Source organism: Lucilia cuprina, chromosome 5 (assembly GCF_022045245.1).
Source record: "Lucilia cuprina isolate Lc7/37 chromosome 5, ASM2204524v1, whole genome shotgun sequence".
Taxonomy (NCBI): Eukaryota; Metazoa; Arthropoda; class Insecta; order Diptera; family Calliphoridae; genus Lucilia; species Lucilia cuprina.
This window is the reverse complement of record NC_060953.1, coordinates 34,452,338-34,476,248: the sequence shown is the minus strand read 5'-3', so window position 1 is coordinate 34,476,248 and position 23,911 is coordinate 34,452,338. Positions and strand designations below refer to the sequence as shown.

General features: G+C 30.8%; 1 protein-coding gene and 1 long non-coding RNA gene across 3 annotated transcripts in view; both read right to left on the bottom strand.

Moving 5' to 3' along the window:
• LOC111688019 (capon-like protein) overlaps positions 1-22,107 on the bottom strand; it is a 292,117-nt gene extending 270,010 nt beyond the window's left edge. For both annotated transcript variants that reach the window (XM_046951998.1, XM_046951997.1), the window contains exon 1: positions 21,712-22,107. In XM_046951998.1, the coding sequence (XP_046807954.1) occupies positions 21,712-21,813 (102 nt within the window). In that variant the 5' untranslated portion in view covers positions 21,814-22,107. The remainder of the gene's footprint in view (positions 1-21,711) is intronic.
• Positions 22,108-22,370: 263 nt separating this feature from the next.
• Positions 22,371-23,911, bottom strand: part of LOC111679559 — a 36,813-nt gene continuing 35,272 nt past the window's right edge. Inside the window, exon 2 of the long non-coding RNA XR_002762603.2 lies at positions 22,371-22,515. This is a non-coding gene — a long non-coding RNA (uncharacterized LOC111679559). The remainder of the gene's footprint in view (positions 22,516-23,911) is intronic.

Below are 23,911 nucleotides of genomic sequence, written 5' to 3'. Positions count from 1 at the left end.
TTCTAGTTCAGTTCTAGTTCAGTTCTAGTTCAGTTCTAGTTCAGTTCTAGTTCAGTTCTAGTTCAGTTCTAGTTCAGTTCTAGTTCAGTTCTAGTTCTGTTCTTATTCTGTTCTAGTTCTATTCTAGGCTCTAAAAAAAAGTTGCACCAACCTAAAGCACAATACAACATCGAAATTACAATTCAAACATATTTGAACTGATGTTATTACAAAAACACTACTTAGAGAATTTTATAGTACGGATTCTAATAGATGACAACAGTATACCAATACTACTGATTAGAAAACCACAGTTTTGTCAAATTGAACACTGTATTGTTTTAACCATAAAAAGTCATTGATTATAACTTTAACCCCTCTAAACCTAAATTTCAATGTAAATTTGCAAAAACCTATAAAGTTTTAATTATTTCTTGCTTCATCACGTATTCCAGATGACATTACTTTTTGTCTTGTCTTTTTAAAAATGGGCCATTTGGAAAACGTGAACAATAATATTTTTTTATTATCAAATTCATATTAGAAAAAAACAGCAACAAAAATTGAAATAAAAAAATTTACAGGAAATTAGATTTAAAGGTTGTAAAGTGGAAAGAAACTCACCGGATTAATTTTATAACTGAATGCTAAATTTTTTAATTTTACTAAATTCTTAAAAAACATAGCAATGGTGAAAGGTTGTCACTATTTAACTTACATAAATTGCTTGATTATGAAATAATAAACTTAATTTATTACTCTGTAAGGGGAAAGAAGTTTTTAACTGTTTCAATGTCAAAAATATATATATTAGTTAAACGGTGTTAATTTTTCATCATTAACACATTTGTTTTATTTCTAGCACGAGTGATTTGCACCACCTCTGCATACTTGTTAGACAATAAATTTTTCAAAAACAATGAAATTAAAAAAGAAAAGAACTTCAAGAAAATGTCTGCAGCGAAATAAAAAGACTGCAAAAAATTACATTTTATTGTCCTGTAGATATTTTATGGCATGATAAATTTTAAAATTTATAACTGCAGATTAAAAAGAAGCTCAACTTAAACAAATTGTTGATACTGTAAATGGCCATTAAAAAACGTGAACCAACCCACTAGCTTCACATCACAGCTTCTTATATTTAAAAATCCCCATTACCATGCACATCTACTTCCTCATATCCAAAATACAGAAAGATACAGCCGCAAGCTAATAGCCAAAACCAGACAAAAAGTTATTTAGACTATTTTATAGTTCTCTTAAGGGAAATTGACAATGGCGGGTGTGGGATGGTATTAAAAAATATTCTATTTAGGGGTGAAAGAAATATTTTTATTCTGGATAAAATAATTTTCTTTAAAAAAAATATCTTGTTTTAAACAGCTTAATATATGACTTTAACTGTGTACAAAATTTATGTTGAATGCGTGTGTGTGTTTAAGGTCAGGGGGTCTTTGTTTAAAGTAACTTTCAATTTCAGTTCAAGGAAAATTAGCATTTTATGCTAATACTTATTTTTTTACTTTTTGTTCGTTTTACTTCTTCTTTTGCTACTAAATACAATTTACCCCTTCCGAATGTTTATACTGCATCTATTTATAACCTAAACCACTATTGTGGGGAGGGTATTATGCGTTTATACTGATGTTTGTAACACCCAAATATATCGATCTTAAACCCACATCAGAATCAATTTCTGAGTCGTTTTAGCTATGTCTGTATGTACGTACGTCTGTCTGTCTGGCTGTGTGTCCATTGAAACCTTTTGTGAATGCTACGGGTCGCAATTCAAGATAATTTAATATATTGGAAATGTTTATTCGGTTCATTATTTTGTTTTTCAGCTGATAACATTGCTGATTTCCTAGCCTATCCCCCGTTCAAAGTCCCCTTAATACAATGACATGATGGTCAAAATACACCTATAAATACTAATACATATCACGATTATATTGTGCATAAACAACTTATTGTAGATCAAAATTTATAGGGAGAGGCCTTTATAAACCCCTTGCTTATGTTTTTTTTTACAAGAAATTATTAAACTATTTCTGAATTAATGTAAAAAATAATTAACATTTTAAGCATAATCATTGGGTATAGGGTATCATATGGTCAGCTTTATCCGACTAAAAATTATTACTTGTTTTCAGTTTTATTTTTATACCCTTCACCTTCGTGAGAAGGGTATATATAAGTTTGTCATTCCGTTTGTAATTTCTAGAATATAATTTTCCGACCCTATAAAGTATATATATTCTGGATCCTTATAGGTAGCGGAGATGATTAAGCCATGTCCGTCTGTCTGTCTGTCCGTCTGTCTGTCTGTCTGTCTGTCTGTCTGTCTGTCTGTATGTTTGTTGAAATCAGTTTTTAGAAGACCCCAGATATCTGCGAGATCCGAATCTTCCATAATTCTATCAGACATACGACCGGCAAGAACGCTATTTAAAATCAGCAAAATCGGTCCATAAATAACGGAGATATGAGCAAAAAACCGAGACAACCTCTGAAAATTTCATATAAAATTTAGATGTTTTATTCATGCTCAGACAGAAACTGCAAAAAACAAAAACAAAATACATAACAATACGGTAAATATTGTTATTGTAATTTGTTTATAAAAGCAAAGCAGAGCAAGAGCAGCAGAGCAAGAGTAGCAGAGCGAGAGCAGCACTAATGTTTTGTTATTGGCTAGAAAAATGAAATTAAGTATGTAGAGCCTGGATTAAGTGAGAACCTATAAAAGGGGACTTTCTGGTACTTTTTCGTTCTTCAAAAGGTATTTTTTGAAATTTCTATAATATTGAACCTAGAAACATGAAATTAAGTATGCATGGCCCGGATTAAGTGAGGACCCAAACAAGGGGAGTTTTTGGTACTTTTTCGTTTTTCAAAAGGTACTTTTTGCAATTTCTACAATATTGAACCTAGAAAACATGTAATTAAGTATGTATGGCCCGGATTAAGTGAGGACCCATAAAAGGGGACTTTTTCGTTGTTCAAAAGGTACTTTTTGCAATTTCTACAATATTGAACCTAGAAACATGTAATTAAGTATGTATGGCCCGGATTAAGTGAGGACCCATAAAAGGGGACTTTTTGGTACTTTTTCGTTCTTCAAAAGGTACTTTTTGCAATTTCTACAATATTGAACCTAGAAACATGTAAATAAGTATGTATGGCCCGGATTAAGTGAGGACCCATACAAGGGGACTTTTTGGTACTTTTTCGTTTTTCAAAAGGTACTTTTTGCAATTTCTACGATATTAAACCTAGAAACATGTAATTATGTATGTATGGCCCGGATTAAGTAAGGACCCATAAAAGAGGACTTATTGGTACTTTTTCGTTTTTCAAAAGGTACTTTTTGCAATTTCTACGATATTAAACCTAGAAACATGTAATTAAGTATGTATGGCCAGGATTAAGTGAGGACCCATGAAAGGATACTTTTTGGTACTTTTTCATTCTCCAAAAGGTACTTTTTGAAATTTCTATAATATTGAACCTAGAAACATGTTATTAAGTTCGTATATCCCGGATTAAGTGAGAACCAGTAAAAGGGGACTTCTTGGTACGTGCAGACTGGAAACTTTTAAACAAGTTAAAGGTTTTAAATTTACCTTTTATATTTCTAAGAATTAAATATGTTGGCTGCAGTAAGTTTAAGGATTAAGTAAACATTTATTTAAATATTTTTTTAATATTAAAAAATAACCTAATTGTGTAAGATGATTTTTACGTTTTCATCTACATCCAGAGCATCGTCATCTTAGAATGACTAGTACCAGTGGCTAATTCCAGAACTAGTAAAAGGACTAGTTTCAAAACGGCTTCGTAAAATTTAGAAAACTAAACCTAAAGCTAAATGGAATCTCTGATTAAAAGTGTAAAAGGAGACAACCAGTTGCAGATCACAGTGATGCTTTCACTACGAACAACACAAAGATGAAGAGAATATTTGAAGGAAATCATTAACATAGTCTCAGATGCAACTTCTGTCTTTAGTAGTTGATGAAATTGAGAACAGCAATAAAAAATACCTTATTATACCTTTGGGAGAAGAAAATACATTATCGTTAAGTTACAGGAAAGTGTCGACTGGAGAGGAACTACTCTGCTTAACACCAAATACAAGATATTGGAAATTACAATACAGAGAAGGCTTCCTAGTCTCCAGCAGAATAGGAAAATTTTCCATCCAAACAGGAGCTAAGTAGACCAATCCAACGCTTTGCACATTATAATAGAACAAATACTAGAAAACAGTACTCCCCTGTTCGTAGAATTCGGGAAAGCCTTCAATAAAATGAGAGGATCTCTCATATGAATAGCATTAAAAGAAATAATTCGAATCATTAAAACTATCTAAACAGATAAAGAATTTCCAGTTCGTCACAATGGTACCATTAGCAATGTAGGTAATTAAAAGAGAAGAGGAATCCTAGAAGTGTGTCACACCATATCCACAATATTTGACTGACTCCAAAAGGTACTTTTTGAAATTTCTATAATATTGAACCTAGAAACATGTTATTAAGTTCGTATATCCCGGATTAAGTGAGAACCAGTAAAAGGGGACTTCTTGGTACGTGCAGACTGGAAACTTTTAAACAAGTTAAAGGTTTTAAATTTACCTTTTATATTTCTAAGAATTAAATATGTTGGCTGCAGTAAGTTTAAGGATTAAGTAAACATTTATTTAAATATTTTTTTAATATTAAAAAATAACCTAATTGTGTAAGATGATTTTTACGTTTTCATCTACATCCAGAGCATCGTCATCTTAGAATGACTAGTACCAGTGGCTAATTCCAGAACTAGTAAAAGGACTAGTTTCAAAACGGCTTCGTAAAATTTAGAAAACTAAACCTAAAGCTAAATGGAATCTCTGATTAAAAGTGTAAAAGGAGACAACCAGTTGCAGATCACAGTGATGCTTTCACTACGAACAACACAAAGATGAAGAGAATATTTGAAGGAAATCATTAACATAGTCTCAGATGCAACTTCTGTCTTTAGTAGTTGATGAAATTGAGAACAGCAATAAAAAATACCTTATTATACCTTTGGGAGAAGAAAATACATTATCGTTAAGTTACAGGAAAGTGTCGACTGGAGAGGAACTACTCTGCTTAACACCAAATACAAGATATTGGAAATTACAATACAGAGAAGGCTTCCTAGTCTCCAGCAGAATAGGAAAATTTTCCATCCAAACAGGAGCTAAGTAGACCAATCCAACGCTTTGCACATTATAATAGAACAAATACTAGAAAACAGTACTCCCCTGTTCGTAGAATTCGGGAAAGCCTTCAATAAAATGAGAGGATCTCTCATATGAATAGCATTAAAAGAAATAATTCGAATCATTAAAACTATCTAAACAGATAAAGAATTTCCAGTTCGTCACAATGGTACCATTAGCAATGTAGGTAATTAAAAGAGAAGAGGAATCCTAGAAGTGTGTCACACCATATCCACAATATTTGACTGACACAAGGTCTACAAAATGCAATATAAATAAAATTAGATTTGAAGAGATTTTCACAAAATAGTAGATCTGATATAAATACAAATAAACAAGGCCTGAGAATAGGCAATATTAGCATCCAATAACATCATTCTAAAGCCAACCAGTTGAATACATCAGTTTTCAGTCAAACTTCAGTTATCTATGCAGTATAATGAATAGCGGTACAAAAACCAGAAGTGAATCAAATTTCGGGCGACTTCGATAAGTATGGAGAAGCTCAGAAATATCCAGGCAAATTACAACAACACTGTTTTTCTTTGGGACCTTGCCAAAGAGAAACTTAGACAAATACAAAAAGAATAGTATTTAAGTGATGCCTCAAGGCAACGAGACTTGTCATAGAACATATTATTTCAAGTTTTTGGCCACATTCGATACGTTGGAAAAAAGGAAGATACCTTCATTTATATAGCCTGAAATTCCAATCTGTCAACTAAAAGTTTTACCTCCATCCTAATCATTTTTTAGGATCTTAACTTCATCGGACAATAACTTCGCAAGTACCCGAGATTTTAGAAGTTGGAAAATGTTATGACCGTTTTAGTAATAGGCCGATCCTTATAAATTTTGACGGAGAGATTTGTGTTTCTATCGAATATGTACTGAATGCAACTTTTATTTTTTATAAAACTTTTTTAAGTCTAATTACATTTAAGAAAGTTATCGGCGTTATAGTATTTTCTGAAAGGAACTTATATGGGTGCTAGGTGAAATCGTGGACCTATATTGCATATTTTCAATACCAAAGAAACTCCATCAAGTAAAAAGCGAAAAGTCAGCTCTATAGTTCATCCCGTTTGAACTTAATCGTGTTTTCAGAAAAACAGACGAACAAACAGACGTGCATTGCTAGATCGTCTTAGAATCTTATAAGGACCTAAAATATATTTACATTTCTGTAGATGACATCACGCTGTTATAACGATACAAACGAATACATAAAAGGGAGAGATGGACACTGATTAAGCGATAAACAAAATTTATTAGTCTGTATCATTCGTTTTGATCGATTGTTAACAGTTATCATCTGATAGCTCAGATTTTTCAAATGATATTTTGCTTTTATATTTTTAAAATATATATGTATGTACAATGTGTATATATTTTTTTTAATTAATGATTTAATTCATTTAAACAACTGTCATTAATGTCATTGATATTTAATGCCAAAATATAAATGTGTTATTAGTAAGCCCCTTGTTTCGCTGTAAAGGACATGTTTTGAAATGTATCTGTGAATCTTAATCCTAAAAATAAACTCGTTTAAAATGTAAACTAAACGCGAACAATAATAACAACAACAAAAGCATTTTAAACAATAGAAATTAATGATCCTTGAAAAGGGTTTTTGTTTATTTTTATATTCTTTATTTTTGCAATAAAAATTTCAACTTTTGTTTTACAAGGATTAGAAAGGGCACAAAAATGTGTGTAATTGATTTTGGTAAAAAAAAACAAATTTACTTTTTTAAACAATAAAACAATAACCAGTTCAAAGAGTATTAATACAAAACTCATACTTTAATAAAGAGATAATATTAACTGTTTACAAAATTTTTATTATTTAACAGACTAAATATAAAAGTATTTTTTACTAAAGAAAATAATAGAAATTTTTATTTACTAAATTAAATAGGTTTTATGTTTTTTTTCTCTTTCATAATTGTTCATAATTTTTTTGGTTCTTTTTATATATTTTCCATAAGGAAAACTTTAACAAATTAGTTTTCAATAATAATTTGTTGTTATTTTTTGTTTAGAAGTCTAAGCAAATTAGTTTTATTGTAATTTCACGCACTCCCTATTTTCAGCCTCCCTCTCACTCCTACTGGAACCTCACAAAAAAGTATTTTAACCCAAAACATTATATGAAATTGCCATAAATCCATCTACAAATCGCTTTCATTGCGTGCGTAAGTAACAAAAACTAAAATTAATGGGTTTCGCTCCAATTTCTTTTATATCGTGTGTTGAGTTCCTTCTTTCTTTTGCTATTGTTTCGTTTTTACTTCCCTTTTGGCCCACAGTTGACCATTTAAAATAATTTCCGCACGTTTTTCCTTTGCTAAAATTAATGACCATTTTCTCATAAATTTTATACAAAAATTTTACAATATAATTCTTGCTTTAACTTTGTTTTCAATTTTATTATTCTTGTTCGCATTAGGAAATTGTATTGAAATAAAAAAATACACGTAAAACGTGAAAATGCTAAATGTATAAATATTATGGAAATCTAATTAAATTAATTGCAATGTTGATATTTTGATCAGCAATTAAACGTAATTGTTCGATTTTTTATTTTACTTAATATAACACTAGAAACCATGGGATAGCTAGACTCACTCAGTTTTAAATAAATATTTGAATTATGGGGTGTAAACAGAGGGAAAACGAAATATACACGCCTGGTACCAGTCTCATACTATCTGGTCTCTAGTCTAGTATATAGTTTATTCTAGAGTCTAGTCTATTATGATCTAAAGCCAACGGATGTTATTGAAAAAATAAAGACTAGAATATAGACTAGACTATAAACTAGACTGTAGACTAGACTATAGACTAGACTATAGACTAGACTATAGACTAGACTATAGACTAGACTATAGACTAGACTATAGACTAGACTATAGACTAGACTATAGACTAGACTATAGACTAGACTATAGACTAGACTATAGACTAGACTATAGACTAGACTATAGACTAGACTATAGACTAGACTATAGACTAGACTATAGACTAGACTATAGACTAAACTGTACATATGTAAAATCATTTATATGCTGTGTGTAAAACTTTTAAATCAAATATTGTTTTCAACAATTAAATAATGTTAATTTTTCTTCTTTAATTAAAAGTTTCCTTTATATTTACAACAAAAGCAACAACAACAAAAGAATAATTAAATTACATAGTCAAATTCTAACAAATAAATATTTAATTGTCTTGCCAAAGTGAGATTTACAGCTTTCAAAAATAAAAAAAAGCAACAAGAAAACTTTCTTTTTATAAAAGACACATACAAGAAATTAAACAATTGACTTGAAATTTGAACAAAATGAAAATAAATAAAAACTTTTTAAATAAATAGAATACGAGAAAATTAACTAGATTTTAAGACAAATGAGCAAAAATGTGGGAGGAAGGGATTGTAAGAGGGTAAACTTAATTTAATACATGAACTTCTCTCTGAAGTTGCAATTTGAATAAATAAATAAATAAATAAATAAGATTGTGCATGCTGATGGCATATATACAGTGGGCCACAAAAGTCAAAAATAGTTCGGGAACATATTGTTTTAGTTTGCCTCGACAAGTTTAAAGTAAAAAAACTGAAAGTTTTTAAATGATTATTATTTTTAAGAATTTTTTAAACAGTCAGACCCACTGTTCGTAATCTAACATACATAAATTCATTACAATAGCATTTAAATGTTTGCAAAAGTTGATGAATTATGTAACTACATCTTCCACATCCGTATTTTAAAGAATGTAAATGTGTTTGTAAAATGTTAAAAGATAAAGATGTATTTCAATAGTTTTAGAAGGAAATTTAATCTCAAAAGAAAATACTAAATTAAATGCAAGTTAAAGTATTTAAATGTAAATACATTACATGACATGGAGAGAAGAAGTAAATATTAGGGGTATTCATAATTAATGGTAACAAATACAAGCTAGAATACTACATTACGAATCTAAAGCTAAGCTAAATTTTACAAATAATGAAAGTTAAAATATTTATTACTAATTCTATTCCGATTATTTTGTTTCATCATTAAGCGCATTAAAATGATTTACCTATTTTTCGCGGCTGGCCTGAGAAAACATTTTGTCAGAACGTCTTTAGTATTATCAACATTTAGACTCAATGCAACAGGGAGCACATACCATACGGTCAGGCGAGTATTATAGAGGAGATAACATTTTTTGCCTAGTGATGAAGATTACTGTACTCCAAAACCCTTCTTCTACAGAAACATCAGACAGGAAGACAGCTACCTAGTAACCCGTTCTATGTTCACGGATGGTTCCAAGAAATGGATGCGAGTGGGAGGTGGAATTAAAAAAAAAATAATTTTCAGGATATTAAAAGAATGTAGTCCATTAAAAGCTAAACAATCAGCCATATAAAGCTGCAAAATGGCTATAGTACTGAAGAATATCAAATAGAAATAATCAAATTTGTACCGATAGTCAAGCTGCTATAATATCTTTGATTGGTACGTACACTACATACACACTAGTCCAGTAATGCCGGACAACCTTAAACAGAATGGGGAGACATTCAACAATCGTGCTCAAATGGTTAACTGTGTGACGATAATTGGCATAGGAGCTTCAATATCGGAAACGGACATAGACAATTTCTGCGGCATACCGCTAAAAGTCTGTAAGGAATTAATAGACACTAAGATCTATGAACTTTCCCAGACGAGATGATGCAATGGGTTAACTGATATCATCATTAGGAAGATATGACCATACCTTTCACTATGTCATCTGCATCTTAGCAATCTTGTTGGTGTTATCACAAGACACGGTTAATTTTAAAACCATACAAGAAGACTTGGGATATCACACAACGAACGAGAACGAGGAAGAACCTGTTGAACATCTCCCCTGCCACTGCCCTGTGTTAACAGACTATCGTCTCAAATTCTTAGGAAAACTTGTCAGAATTATCCAATTTAAGATTGGAAAATATAAACGCCTTCATTAGGCACAGCAATCCGCGGAAATTTTCTTTAACTTCTTATACCTATATTGGTCCTCAAAAGAACCAATGGGACCCAAGTGTGCTTTTCTTTTTCAGCCTGAATACCTAACCTAGTATTCTCAACTACAATTTTGACAATTTTAGATATTACTCCACTAGGAACAACGTAAAAAATCACTGATCGTCCAATAATTTCAAAGGTAGTCAAGACGTCATTTTTCAGATAACAAACTGATTCCAAGATTCTTGATTTCGCAATTTTTACGCGATTAAAGGGACAAATGGTGAGCAAAATCGGTCAAAAGAGACCCCAAAAAGTTTTGAATAGCACACATTGGGAACTTAGATTTAATGTTAAATGTTTGAAAAGGTCGGTGAAAATAATGCACACTATAATAGCAATCGTTCGCACAATAAATTGATCTCAATCCTTGCGCAAGTGTGAGAAGTATAGACTCTATACTATAGAGGTAGAAGATAAAAAGAGAAACAAATAAGATACCGTCTTAAAAGACTTTTTAAACTTTTGTCAAAAACGGCCACATAGGGTTACCACCAACTTTCCAGGTGGTTAGCTATTTAAACATGTGCTTGTCCTACGGGGAAGTCAATCGTCACACCATAGATTACAGAGAGTAAGATAAATCTGTTTTTTTAGTACCCACTCTCTGACTTACAAAGGAAACCCTAAAGTAATGATATTCAGTAATTATGATCGTTGCTGATTTTAAAACTTAACTTGTAAAGGATACAGGAAGCACCTTCTTAGATGGGGAGTAAACTATGCCGATCGAAACTAAATGAAGGGAAAAGTCTCTTCGGTTTATAAAAAAATATATATGCATCTTTTTAATAATTCCAATAATAATTACATTTTATAGGGTTTTCAGATGTTCGTATGCCCTTGAATACCCCTTACATTTACTGCTTCTACATAATTTTTAAATATTTCAAGTTGAGTTGATGTTTCAACACACGATTACGAAAGAAGAAGAAAAATAGCGTATAAAAGGGGTATATTTGTATGCACTCGGCAGATTCTTTAAGTAATCAAAACAAAATTACATACACATTGCCACATATAGGAATACCTATGCTTACAAGCAAAACAGTCTAACTCGAAAATTAAATTGTTTACAAAGAAAAAATATTTTGTTATAGTTAAAATGAGTTTTTAGTATCTAACATCTTTTAACATTCTAACATGATTTAGATGTTTTGTGCTTGTAAGCACAGATGTATAAATATGTATTAAAAGAAAAGAAAATGAAAAGTTTTTTTTATTATTCTTTTTATTCAATTGGAAGTTTTGTTGTATACATTACAAAACATGCAAAGTTTATGTATTTGAAGTGTGTATACAACAATGTGTTCTGTTGCATGCAGTTTTGTAGTAGAATAAAACAAAAAAAAACAAAACATTTATTTTATGTTGCATCAGTTGAAAGTCATTCAAGTAGAATGCAGCAACAGAAAAAAAAACAAAATAAAAGAACATCAACATTCTTGCAACAAGTTTGTTGTACAATTTTTTTCTTTTTCTAAAAGCGTCATAATAAAACGTGGATGTGTGTGGCAAGTTGCAATTTTAAATGCTTCACTTTAAATTGTGCGTGTGTGTGTGTTTTGTAAAATGTAAGAAAAAGTGGAAATTTATATACAATTTCACACATACAGTTTAATTGGATCTATAACACTATATAAGGAAAAAAACTTGATTTTTTGGCAAAGAATTCTCTAGAGTTTTTCCTTAACAATTTCAGAGTTGTACAACATTTTTCACAGTGAAACTTCTCAAATCTCAAACATCTAAGACTAAGACAAACACTTTATTCTGACAGCTGCCCCAGGAGTTACTAATCTATGTAAGATTCAATCTTCTGTCATGAAGCCCAAAAGGTTGTAGGTGTTGTATCGGAATATATAAAAAGGCTATTATCAATTGATCACCTGGACTGTACTGCTCGTAAAGTTTATCAAAATGAAGTTAGACAGCGAAATTCAGTCAAAAGAGTCAGTGTCTTCTCTAGCGAGAAAAGCTCTGCTTAGTTGCTAAAAGTCATATTGTTCTCTCGCTATATATAGAGAGAGAGAGAGCTATATAGAGAGAATTTTTATGTAAATGCTCAGAAACTCAGTTTTTTAAATGTTTTCAATCAGTGTTTTTGAGGCATATAATATCTTTAAAAACATAGCCTCCAAGATAATTGCATCTAGAAATTGTTGAAGTATTCATGAATGAATACATTCGCACAATTTTTTATAATTATTTCATAATTCTAACGATATTCTTTATTATGTGAAGGCTTCTTATTCTACTCAATTGGATTACCACATAGGATCTGACATGACACAGATTATTTCAAACTCTTCTTCACTTTGTTTATCCAACTCAGCAAGATCTAAACCCAGTAGAAAGATACGGCTCTGTTGACTGGGTCTTAAAATGTTCAGGTTCCAGCAAACCTGAACTTGCCCTGCTGTTAAAAAGATGTTAAACATTATGTAGGCCTATGCCAAAAGCAGGATTTTGTACGATTTTAAACAGGAAAACGATCTCAATAAATTTTGGGCCAATATCACTCTAGTGCGACGTGGTAGGTTTCGTTCCTTGTTTATAACATAGATGTGTGAATGTGTTTTCTCGGATGTCGCTCCCATACATAAAAAGACCTTTCCTATCAAACTTCCGATGACATCGCGGAATGAACAGCTTTGATAGCATGATGTCATGTTCCTTAACTTAAAGCATCTATGTCTTGTTATGTAGATATTTTTCTGAAGTCATTCGAATACAGCCTGTTAAGGTTTTAAGGGCTACGTTTTAACATCTTTGGAGCTGCGTATCGCTAACTTTAGGAATCATTCCTACTTCGCATTTTGTTGCAGATTGCAGTAGTGTACACGAAGTACATTAAAAGACTATGAAATTTGTCACAAAACAATTAGGATTTTTTCGACTGTCACATACAGTTTTCCCCCTGGGAGCATGTTACCTTGGCGAGACCTCCGCCTTGGCGTTATTGTAATCTCGGGGTATGAAGAGGTGGCCAATACCTCCAATCTGGCCGGGACTGAAAAATTGGTTAGTCTACTGATTGGCTTAGTCCTTGCATAGATCGCCAGAGGTCAGTCCAGAGCACAGCATAATCTGGTACTACGGGTGGCCAGTTGCCCGCAGAACTATGTTTGGCTGGTCAGTTTGTTGAGGTTCCTTCGGGATCCACGTAGTGGCTGTGGTTTAAACCCAAATTCGCGGAGGGAGTAAGTGCCGGTTAAAAGACTGATGCATGATAAAGTCAATATTTCGGGATAAGTTCGGTGCTGTTGCCGAAAACAAAAGATACCCCACAGAGGAGTGACTGTGTGTCTAAGCGTTGGAAATATAATAAATGTGTCGTATGTTTTTCACTTATAAATGTGTCGTATGTATGAGATGTGTGCTGGGTTATATTATGATGGATGAATGTTATCATATTCATTTGATACCATTGACTTTTCCTTCCTTGTCCAGATATGTTCAGAGTATACTCTGTTCATAACAGAATTACCACAGTGTATCCATGTGAGTAAGAACAATGTCTTCGGCTTATTGATGGATCGTACTTCGGTCCACCGGTTACGTCTCTAGGTGCTGTTGCCAAATCAACAGTGGTCATCCAATGGTCAGAGATCAGATAGCTCGAGTACTCCAGCAAAGTACTTGTGCATGGACCGGTCAAAGCCAATGTACAAAAATTGTCACCTGTGTTCTTCATTGACGAACAAAGGGGCGATGGTAGACCATTCTCAAGTCTACCCAGTGGATAAAAAAGGCCACCGTGAGATAAGTCCGTCAAGACAGGTGCTCACGTTAAAACTTTCGACAGTCATGTCACATACAGTTCTAGACCTACTTCCTTAGACCAAGTAGTAGAGAGATTACTGAGAATCGATCCCTAAACCTGTATTTTCTCCTTTCTCTAATCTACCCCTTGGCCAGGATCTCCTGTAGTATTGGCTAAGTTCAACAAATTTTCTAGCTACGGTAATAAGTAAGCTCAAGTCGCAGAGGACGTCTAGTTTATGGTAAAGAGGATTGTGCAAATTTTGCGGTGGAAACACATTCACGGCGACGTGGAGTCCTTTTTAGGATTTAAAGACTCAATAATAACATACAAATCAGACGATTGGTAAATATTTTTGAAGCAAATGGAACTAGCTGGAATAAACTGCATATTTTTCGTAATGGCTAAAACAAAAAAAAAGTATTTATAATACTAACAATATATAGAAAAATACCATTTAGCACAATAGTTACGCTGGGAAAGTTTTTAATCGAAACTGTAACATAAAATCGATTAAAGTTAACTGCAAAACCCACTAACATTAGCATTAAATTTAAGTACCAAAAAAACAACAAAAACAAAAAAAGAATCTAGAATATAAACATACATATATTCACATTCGTAACACATTCGAAAAAACAATGACAAAAGAAACGGTGGTTCTATTTATTTATTTTTATTATTCATTCAAATCATGTCTCTTTTTAGCTTTTTTCTTCATGATGATCTTCATTTTCATTCAAATCTTGCAATAACAAACAACAACTTGCAAGTAACGTGACTCAGGAAAAACAAATTTAATTGTTACAAAATAAAGCGAACTGAAATAGAAATAGCAGTATCATCATCATCATATTGTATAAAGAAAAAATTAAAGGGAACAATAATTTTCCACAAACAAAACCCGAGATATAAATTGAAAGAAAATTTTGCATTTTTATTTCACAAAAATCTCTAAAAAAATACGAACTGAATTCGAATAATGTTTTATTTCCAAGTTTACCGCTAACTGAGCTTTTTTTGTAAAATTTAATGTTTAGAACCACAAAAGCATGAACAATAACAACAACCGCAAAAAACGTTACATGCGGAAAAACTATACAAAAAGTTTTTCCTATATATATTTTTTTTTTTTTTTTTGGTTGGTGTCTGTAATGTGAAAATGTCACACAAAACAATGAAACAATACACATGATATTTTACAGTGGGATCAGGGGAAATTTGAAAGTGTATATCAACACTTATTATTAGCGTCTCTCTAAATCGTGAGACCCATTGTGGTTTTATTACAAAAATTTTTCCTAATAATGGCGATTTTGTGAATCTTGAGGTCACGTACATATATCAAATTGTACAGTTAATAAAAAATCCTTGTATTCACCGGCATGTCCTAATCTGTGCTTTTATAAGGCACGTACTAAGACATGTTGTTGTTCAGTATCTTCTTCGTATCTATATAGAACTTCTGGAATTACCACTACAGGGGCGGATAGAAGCTCTGTGGATCTCATTGTCGAATATTTCTATAAATATTTAACTGACAATATGAAATCATTACAAGAATTAATAGTGAAATGATTAGATATAAAAAAGGGCGGAATCTGAATAGTGGGCGTGTCATAGTGTCTATGGATGTTATACCAATTTCAAAAGTGGCACAATGTCTATGAGCGTAGTTTTCAAAGAGTCCATTTATCAAAACAAAATTAATTAAGCGAAACCGGTTTTCGAAATACCCCAGAGTTTAAAACTGCTAAGTCAGGCCGACGGATGGCTATCCAGGACAGCCTCTTAAAGGAATTCAAAACGAAACATGCATCAAATTTAGAAACATTCTTTTCGGTATAAGGTTGTTCCTTAACTAAATTCAAAACAAATTATCCAATATATTTCTGTTTAAGAAGTGCATGGACATCCCCTGCAAGAAAAAAGTACTTCCAAAGAACCGAAAAAGATGTAGAATTTACTCCATGGAAGTACTGAAAAAGATTTAAGGAAGTGATGAGTTTAAAACCGGCTTGTCATAGGAGATATGTTCTTTTTATTTGATTCTAAATTCACTACATCTGAAGTCATTCTCAGGAAGTAATTTTTTTGTTATTACGAAAGTTATTAGTAAGTGAAGTTGTAGTATTATTGAACACTACTAATTTGACTTAAATAATATTAATATAAATAAATAAATTTTACGTATTTAACAATCAACTCCGAAATAAAATGAGTTTAACTTAAAATATTTAAAAAAATAAAACTATACGTTCAATTTAAAAAAATGGATTATTTTTGCTTCTTTGGAAGTCAATAAACATCACTTCCACAGAAGGTAAACAAATTCACTTAGTGCTACTTTTGAAGTGGTGATAAATGTTATTTGTTTGGAAGTACTTCGTTTTATTTTTTTTTTTATTTATTTATTATTTATTATTTATTACTATTAGCTCCACTGTATGTCTTTACATTTCGTATGTCTAACTATGTGTAGGTTCGTATTGTGTGAGATTATAATCATTACTTTTCTACGACTCACACTCACAATTCTAACATTAAGGATAATCACAGTTTTAAATAAACACAAAATAAATCATAGTTTAAAAATTAAAATATGTTCTTTATAGAAAAATATTAATTTTACTAACTAACTGTGATTACCCCTAATTACTAGCTGATTTTATTTGTTGTTTTTAAAATCAGGCTGGCAGTCACTCAGTCATTCTACCAAAACATCATCCCCACAGCAATTTTTATTTGTTGTTGTACGAACGTACGTACATTAAACATATCTTCTATATATTCCATTGAATTATGTCTGCTGCTGCTTTTGAAAAGTCAATAAGTTTTGCGGGTCACATCGAAAATCACATGCAAATGAAAACCATGAACTTGCCCATTGAAATTGTATGTTTATTACTGGCATACACAACAACAACAACAACAAAAAATCGAAAAAGAAATAAAAAACCTTTAGAACCACATTGTCAACGACAGAAGCAGTAGTAATAATTCCAAAAACTTAAAAAAAAAAAAATTTCTTTGGTTCTCCGTTTTTTTCCAAAAGTCTGTAGTTTAAGTATTAGAAAAGTAGCTGCCAACAACTGCCACCAAGTGAATATAAAAAGTACGTTGATTGTAAATTTATTTAAAATATTCATTCGTTAGTGACATGCATGCGGCGTGAACATCATTAGGAATTGCATTAAATATGTAAAAATTATTTATTTTACTAAACAAATTGCTAAATTTACTGGTTACTCAAAGTTTTGGTTAAGTAACTAGAAAATAATCATCCATTAGAAAGGAAATAGAACTTGAAATGATAATGAGGTTTTCATTTGTGTATAGCGGGATTTACAAGTAAATATATAATGACAAAGCTGACTAAATAAGATATAAATAAAAGAGCAATCGATGAACTCAGGATACACGGCACCTCATATGACCAAATTTCAAATATGTATATGTTTCAGATAGAGGAAGAAGTGTTCCTGTAAAATTTTACATTTGTCTGACAGATGGCGTCGAAATTTTAATTTTCAGTCAGTTACACCTAAACTCCTAAATTGATTATTATTTTAAATTTGTGAAAAGTCCACATGTTCATCAAGGCCCAGCAACGCGGTCCGGGAACTACTAAGTAGTACTAAATAAGATATAAACATCTTATAGTTGACAAGATAAAAATCTGAAATTCTGGATTCTCAAGGAATGCCTCCTCCAAATAATGTTCTTCTAAATTTCCGAACATTTCTTGATATCGATCAATATGACAAACATAAGTGTCAAGTCCAAGGAATCTTTAAGTATTAGATTTAGAGAAATGAAAATTTACACTCCTGATGTGATCTTAAAATGTACATTTTTGGATCAGATTTCGAACAAGACATTTTAGCGAAAACAGTTAAACACTTATTTTTTCTGTATCTCTCTCTCTGTTTCTACCTCTTTCTCTGCCCGTTTCTCTCTCTTTCTCTCTCTCTCTATGGTCCTATGGTCCCCGATCTTCCGATACTTCTAACACCTTAAACAAACTTCAAAATGCAAAGATTTAGAGAAATAAAGATCTGAAGACTTTCCTGATCTGATCTTGGTCGCACAGTATATATAATTTTAAACAAGATATTTTATCGAAGACAGTTTTAAATTTATCGTTTTCTTTTTCTTTCAGATTTTATATATTCTCTTTTTATTCCTTTAATTGGATATCCACTTAATGTCCTATGATCCCTGACATCCGATACGTCTTACACATTTAAATCACTAGTAAAACATTTTTGGTATATTAACCATTAGTGTTAGATTAAAGAGATCTTAACGTATACTTTGTGATCTTATTTTGATCAAACAATATGAATATTGTTGGATCAAATTATTAATCTTTTGGTCCCTGACAGAACCACCCGGTGCTTTTAATAGAAAGGAAGATTTACTCTTCTGATCTTAATCAAATAGTATACATACATATTCTTAGATCAAATATTGAAGAAAACATTACACTGGTTTCTTTCTCTCTCTTCTCTTTCTTTCCAAAGTCAAACTGCTGGAAGTTCCTAGTTTGAGAGATCCTGACTATGAATTCTATAGTCCCTGAGAGAATCAAACGATGCTTATAACAAATTTGAATCATTTGAATTCTATAGTCCCTGAGAGAACCAAACCATACTTAGAACAAATTTGAATCATTTTTTAAACAATTTTTGAGAATTTCCAGATCACGAAAGAGTTTTCCGTCAAGTTCTAAGTCTACATTATTTACGAATACCTAACAACAGTTAAGATGGTTAAGATCAATTTATTCGAATGATTGATTACCTTCAAATGTCAAAAAATGTGAATATTATTTAAAACTGTTCTGTTCGTTGAACTTTTACTAGCTCATTCCTTGACATTATCATTACTCGATTTATTCATTCTGACATTCATGCGGTATCATGCAACCTTATACGTATATGTGGATCGATCTAACGGATCCTTGATATATACATATGTAATCCTCGTATACATTAAAGTTCTTCCTGTCATTCATGGGGCAAGGGAGCATTCAACAGAGTAATGTTAAACTTAAGATGACTCCTAGAAGCTGTTCTAATAAACTTCACGTTATTCCTTGACTAAGATACTTTTGTTTAATTTTTTTATTTTTTTTTTTTTTGTCAGCTTGGTATCACTTAGCGAAATATATCATCGGACGTGCCCAATTTCAGACACACAATATGTCGGGAGCTCTAAAACACGGATCCCAGATAAAATATAATAGGCAAGAGGAACATTATACCTAATATCTTTAGGAATCTGTTGATACACAGATGGCTCTCAATTACAGTGGTTCTATGTGTCTATATTGAAGACCCAGATATAAAAATATAACGCCGTTTGCCTAATTACAACACAAGCTTCTAGGCAGAAGTTCGATCAATAACAGAATAAATAAATATGGCGTCCACATGCTTAGTATATATATTTTACCTCAGCCAATATGCAATTAGGACAATGATATCAGCAGATCTTAAGTTAAATCTAAGATCTTATTGGATTGTATGAAAGCTCTTAACGAATACTTTGCAAACGGGTAAGATTATCAGGTCAGTAGTCGCCAATGAAAGTGCAAATGGGAAGGGCTTTCACTTTCGCTTGTATCGAAATTAGATCCAAATATCTTGGGAATGATATTATTCCGCATATAACTTCCTTTTACAAGCAATATTTTGCAAATTCTTAGAAATAATATCAAGATAACTGAGTTTCTGAATATCAGACCATACTACATTTAGTTTCGTTTTTATCATCAAACATATTCCATGAAAAGGACCACACAATAGGACCCATGGTGGTCAAGATGTAGATACATCCTCTTCTCAACCTAACCTGCTTATGACAAAGCGAAAGAAGTCACATAATTAACTATTGATAAACTTCCTCGCAGACCAATGAACCATGTTCTTTGCGCTCATGGTATGAACTATTTTATCTGCCTAAATCGGACAAAAATTAAGTAAACTAATTATATAACATTAAAATAATTGACGTCTATTTTTAAATAATTTTAAATTTGTAAATTTAATCCATTTGTGGTAGTAAATATATGAAACAGAAAATAAAATTTACCGAGAGTAATTAAAAATTTTGTAACACTGAAAATAAACCCAACAGTTCGTAAGTGGTAGTCGAACAATTGTTCAATTCACAATCAAGTTGTATATTGTACCTACTAAAGTGTAGTAACAGTGATTGTGAACAGATCTTTGCAGCAAAAAAAAAAAATAATCAAAACAAATACACATAACAATGTCAAAAGATAAAAAAAAATCAAAAAATATTAAATTAATTAAACATGCGAAATAAACCAAATTAATTTCTTTGAATTTTTAACTCTTTTATTTTCTTTATTTCACAATTTAAACTATTTTTAATAAAATTTTAGTTCTTTGTTTTTTTAGTAAACAGCTGTTTGTTTTTGATTTCAGTGTTACCACTTTATCGTTTTTTATGCTAAAATCGTTCGAATTTCTGTTTATATGTTGAAATAAACAATTGGCAACACTAAAATGTCTTACAACATTCGAGAAACATATGAAAAATTGTCGTATGAGTTGTATAGAGCTTTTGCATAGAAAATACCAACAGCATTGTTATGACTATTGTAGCAGCTGCTGACATACAACGCATACAACGCTACAACATCGATTGTGAATTGAATAAATGTTTAGTTTGATGGGAAAAGGTAAGCTACACATTAGTTTCAAAGAAACAATGTAATCAAGTATGAAGTCAACTGTTACTTTAGTGTAACTATGTCTTCAGGACTCTGGGGCCTATGGTAACAACTTTAGTAAATACCCCGCATTCAATGGCTGCAACAATCACCCAAAACTGCTGGACACATTTGTTGCGTAATTTTAACTAACAAAAAATATCACAAACTAACCCTTTTCAAGCACATTTCACCATACGAGAATAACTCTCGAACAAGAAATATCACCAAAAAAAAGTAGGTGTCAAATAATTTCAATAAAAATAATTTAATGTAAATTGATTGTTGCGCAAGAATTTTTGTAACTAACAAAAAAATTCAACAACAAAAAAATTAAACGGAAATTGTATGCCAACCGTATGACAGTCCAGTCAGTTGTCTGTCCATCCGTCAAATTGTCAAGCAATTTGTGTATTTGTATAAAGTTTTTCTCTGGCCGCAAAAAAAAATAACATTAAAAATAAATATTGTATGTGTGCCACACATTTTAATAACAAAATACTCGTAAATTATTTATTGATTTTATCATATAGAATTAATGGTATTTTATACTTTTATGAATATTTAATATAATTTTTTTTACATAAATTTCAAAAAAAAAAAAAATCGTAAAAACGTGAATGAAAAATTGTTCGTACGTATGTCCTATAACTTTTTTTGATGTTTTAAAATAACTGACATGTTGATGGGGTTAAATTGGCATAAGTAATGAGTGCGGAACAAAAAAAAAAGAATTCCAGAGGCACAGTGTATAATTTTTTAGCACAAATTCTACACAGAGAGAAAATCTCCTATAAAACCTAATACATTTACAAAATATCTGCAAAAATTATTGTTTTGCTGTGTGAATATAGCAATATTTGTTTATTCTCTCTCTCTCTCTTTCTTTACTCACCTTTGCTTGAAATGTTATTCCATTGAGAAAAGCCTGATCGGCATGTAATGGCACTCTCAAATCTTGATCGTCTTGCACCAAATCGTACGGTGTGGAAGGCATTCTTAAATAATTTAATATCACTGATTCAGACCACTTGTAATATCATGAAATTGTTTTCATTTTCTTCGTACTACGCTTGTATAATGATTTTTTTATATTCCATATAAGACCCGTGGAATTGCGACGCGAGCTCATATACAAATTACTAAAAGTGATCGAAAATCAAGCAAAACTTTTAAAAAAAATTTAAATTTAATTTAAATTTAATTTACTGGAAAATAAATCAAATCAAAAATTGAATTTTAATTAAGAAAACTTTAAAGTGTTTAATGGGAAATTGGTTTTTTAATTTTGTTTACACTTTTCTCTGGGCTATTTTATTTTTTTCAAATTAAAAATAATTTTTATTATTTTAGCACTTTTTTTACTTTTAATTTTTTTTTGGATTAATAAATTTTTTTTTCTGAAGGCTATAATTTTTTTATATATTTTGGAAATTTTCTTTATGTATTATGGAAATTTCTTTTGTTGCTGCTTATACTTTTGAAGTATTGATATTTGTGGTAACAGATGGCACTTTAATAATTTCACTTTTAGAACTTATATTTTGTTTTAACTTTTTTTGGTATTTATAATATTTATTGTTATTTGTTTAGGGGAATTGTTAGACTTATTTAGCTTTATTACTTTAATAAATTAATTTTAAATATTATTTGTGTTTTAAATTAAATTTGCTGCTTTATTTTTACACGTTTAGAATTTCTGAAAGGAAAAGGAAAGAGATAAAAAAGATTAGATGTTATATATTTTAAATTTATTTATTTTTATAGACATATTTTTTATAATTGTTAATTATAAAATTCTCTGTTCAATATATTTACATAACATTCTCGAAAAGTAGAAAAATGTCCCATAACAGTCCCAAAGAAGCCAAATTTCAGGATTCTATCTTCAATAGTTTCCCACATATTTCTGTCTTAATTGTTTATATGAATTTTAATTTTGCTCGAGCAAAATTTTAGAATTCTAGCTCTAATGGTTTCCCAAATATTCGAAATTTTGTATTACATTCATTGGGGAAGAGCCACGCCTACTATTTTTGTACGCTCATTTTGTATTAAGTATTCATGTTTCTAAAGTGATTCCGTTGGGACTCTTATATTTTGTCAGTTATACTGATTATATGTTTTCTTTGTATGGAAGGTGTCACGCCTCCTATTTTTAGTACGCCCATTTTGTCTTAAGTATTCTTTTATGTTTTGTTCAGTTATACTGATTTAATACTCTCTTTAAATGGAATGTGCTACGTCCATTTAACCAGTTCGTCTATTTAGTCTTCAAATGTTCATATGTGTGTGTTATTTCGCTACTTGAAACTGAGAAACAAAAAGTGGCCAGAAATTCCTTCCAGACATACATAAAGGTTCAGTGAAAATAGTTCCAGCCGTTTAGGTATCTATAGAATTTCATCCAGGCTTGGAGCCAATTACAAATTCTTGCAATATGTAATAGAGCAATAACAATTACTTGTAGTTATAGGTCAGGTTTTCTCATTATTTGTAATATGTAATTAACCAATAACGATTTTGTAATTGTAATTAAAGTTTACCATATAAATGTAAGATAAACGGTAATTGTAATCGGTAAAACTTCAATTACAATTAAAAGTAATTATATTTGGCAAAACTTCAATTACAAAAAATTATAATTGGTAAAACTTTAAATACAACTACAAATGTTTGTAATTGACATAATTTGTTATTGTTGTTTATAAAGCTTCAATTACAATTAATCCGAATGAAATTATCAATTTTAATTACTTCAAATCTTCTTCAATTGTGAATATACAGATCATTTTTAAGGAGTCTGTGTATGGCTGATGTGGTCATAAAAATATCGATCAATACAAAATTCTTAGGAGTCATTAAGACATGTCTAAAATATAGTTAATCCTTTTTTTGTCAAAATACTATAATTTTTATAAAAATTATTAGCTTGAAAGCTAATAGCAGATCATGTACCGATCACAACTATCGAAACCAGTTTTTGATTTATACGATTTGACGCTTTGTATTCGAATTTCTTCGAATAGAAAAATTATATTTTTTCCCTGTGAATTCGTCTTTTAAGATCTCCCAATTCGTGTAAAACAAATGAA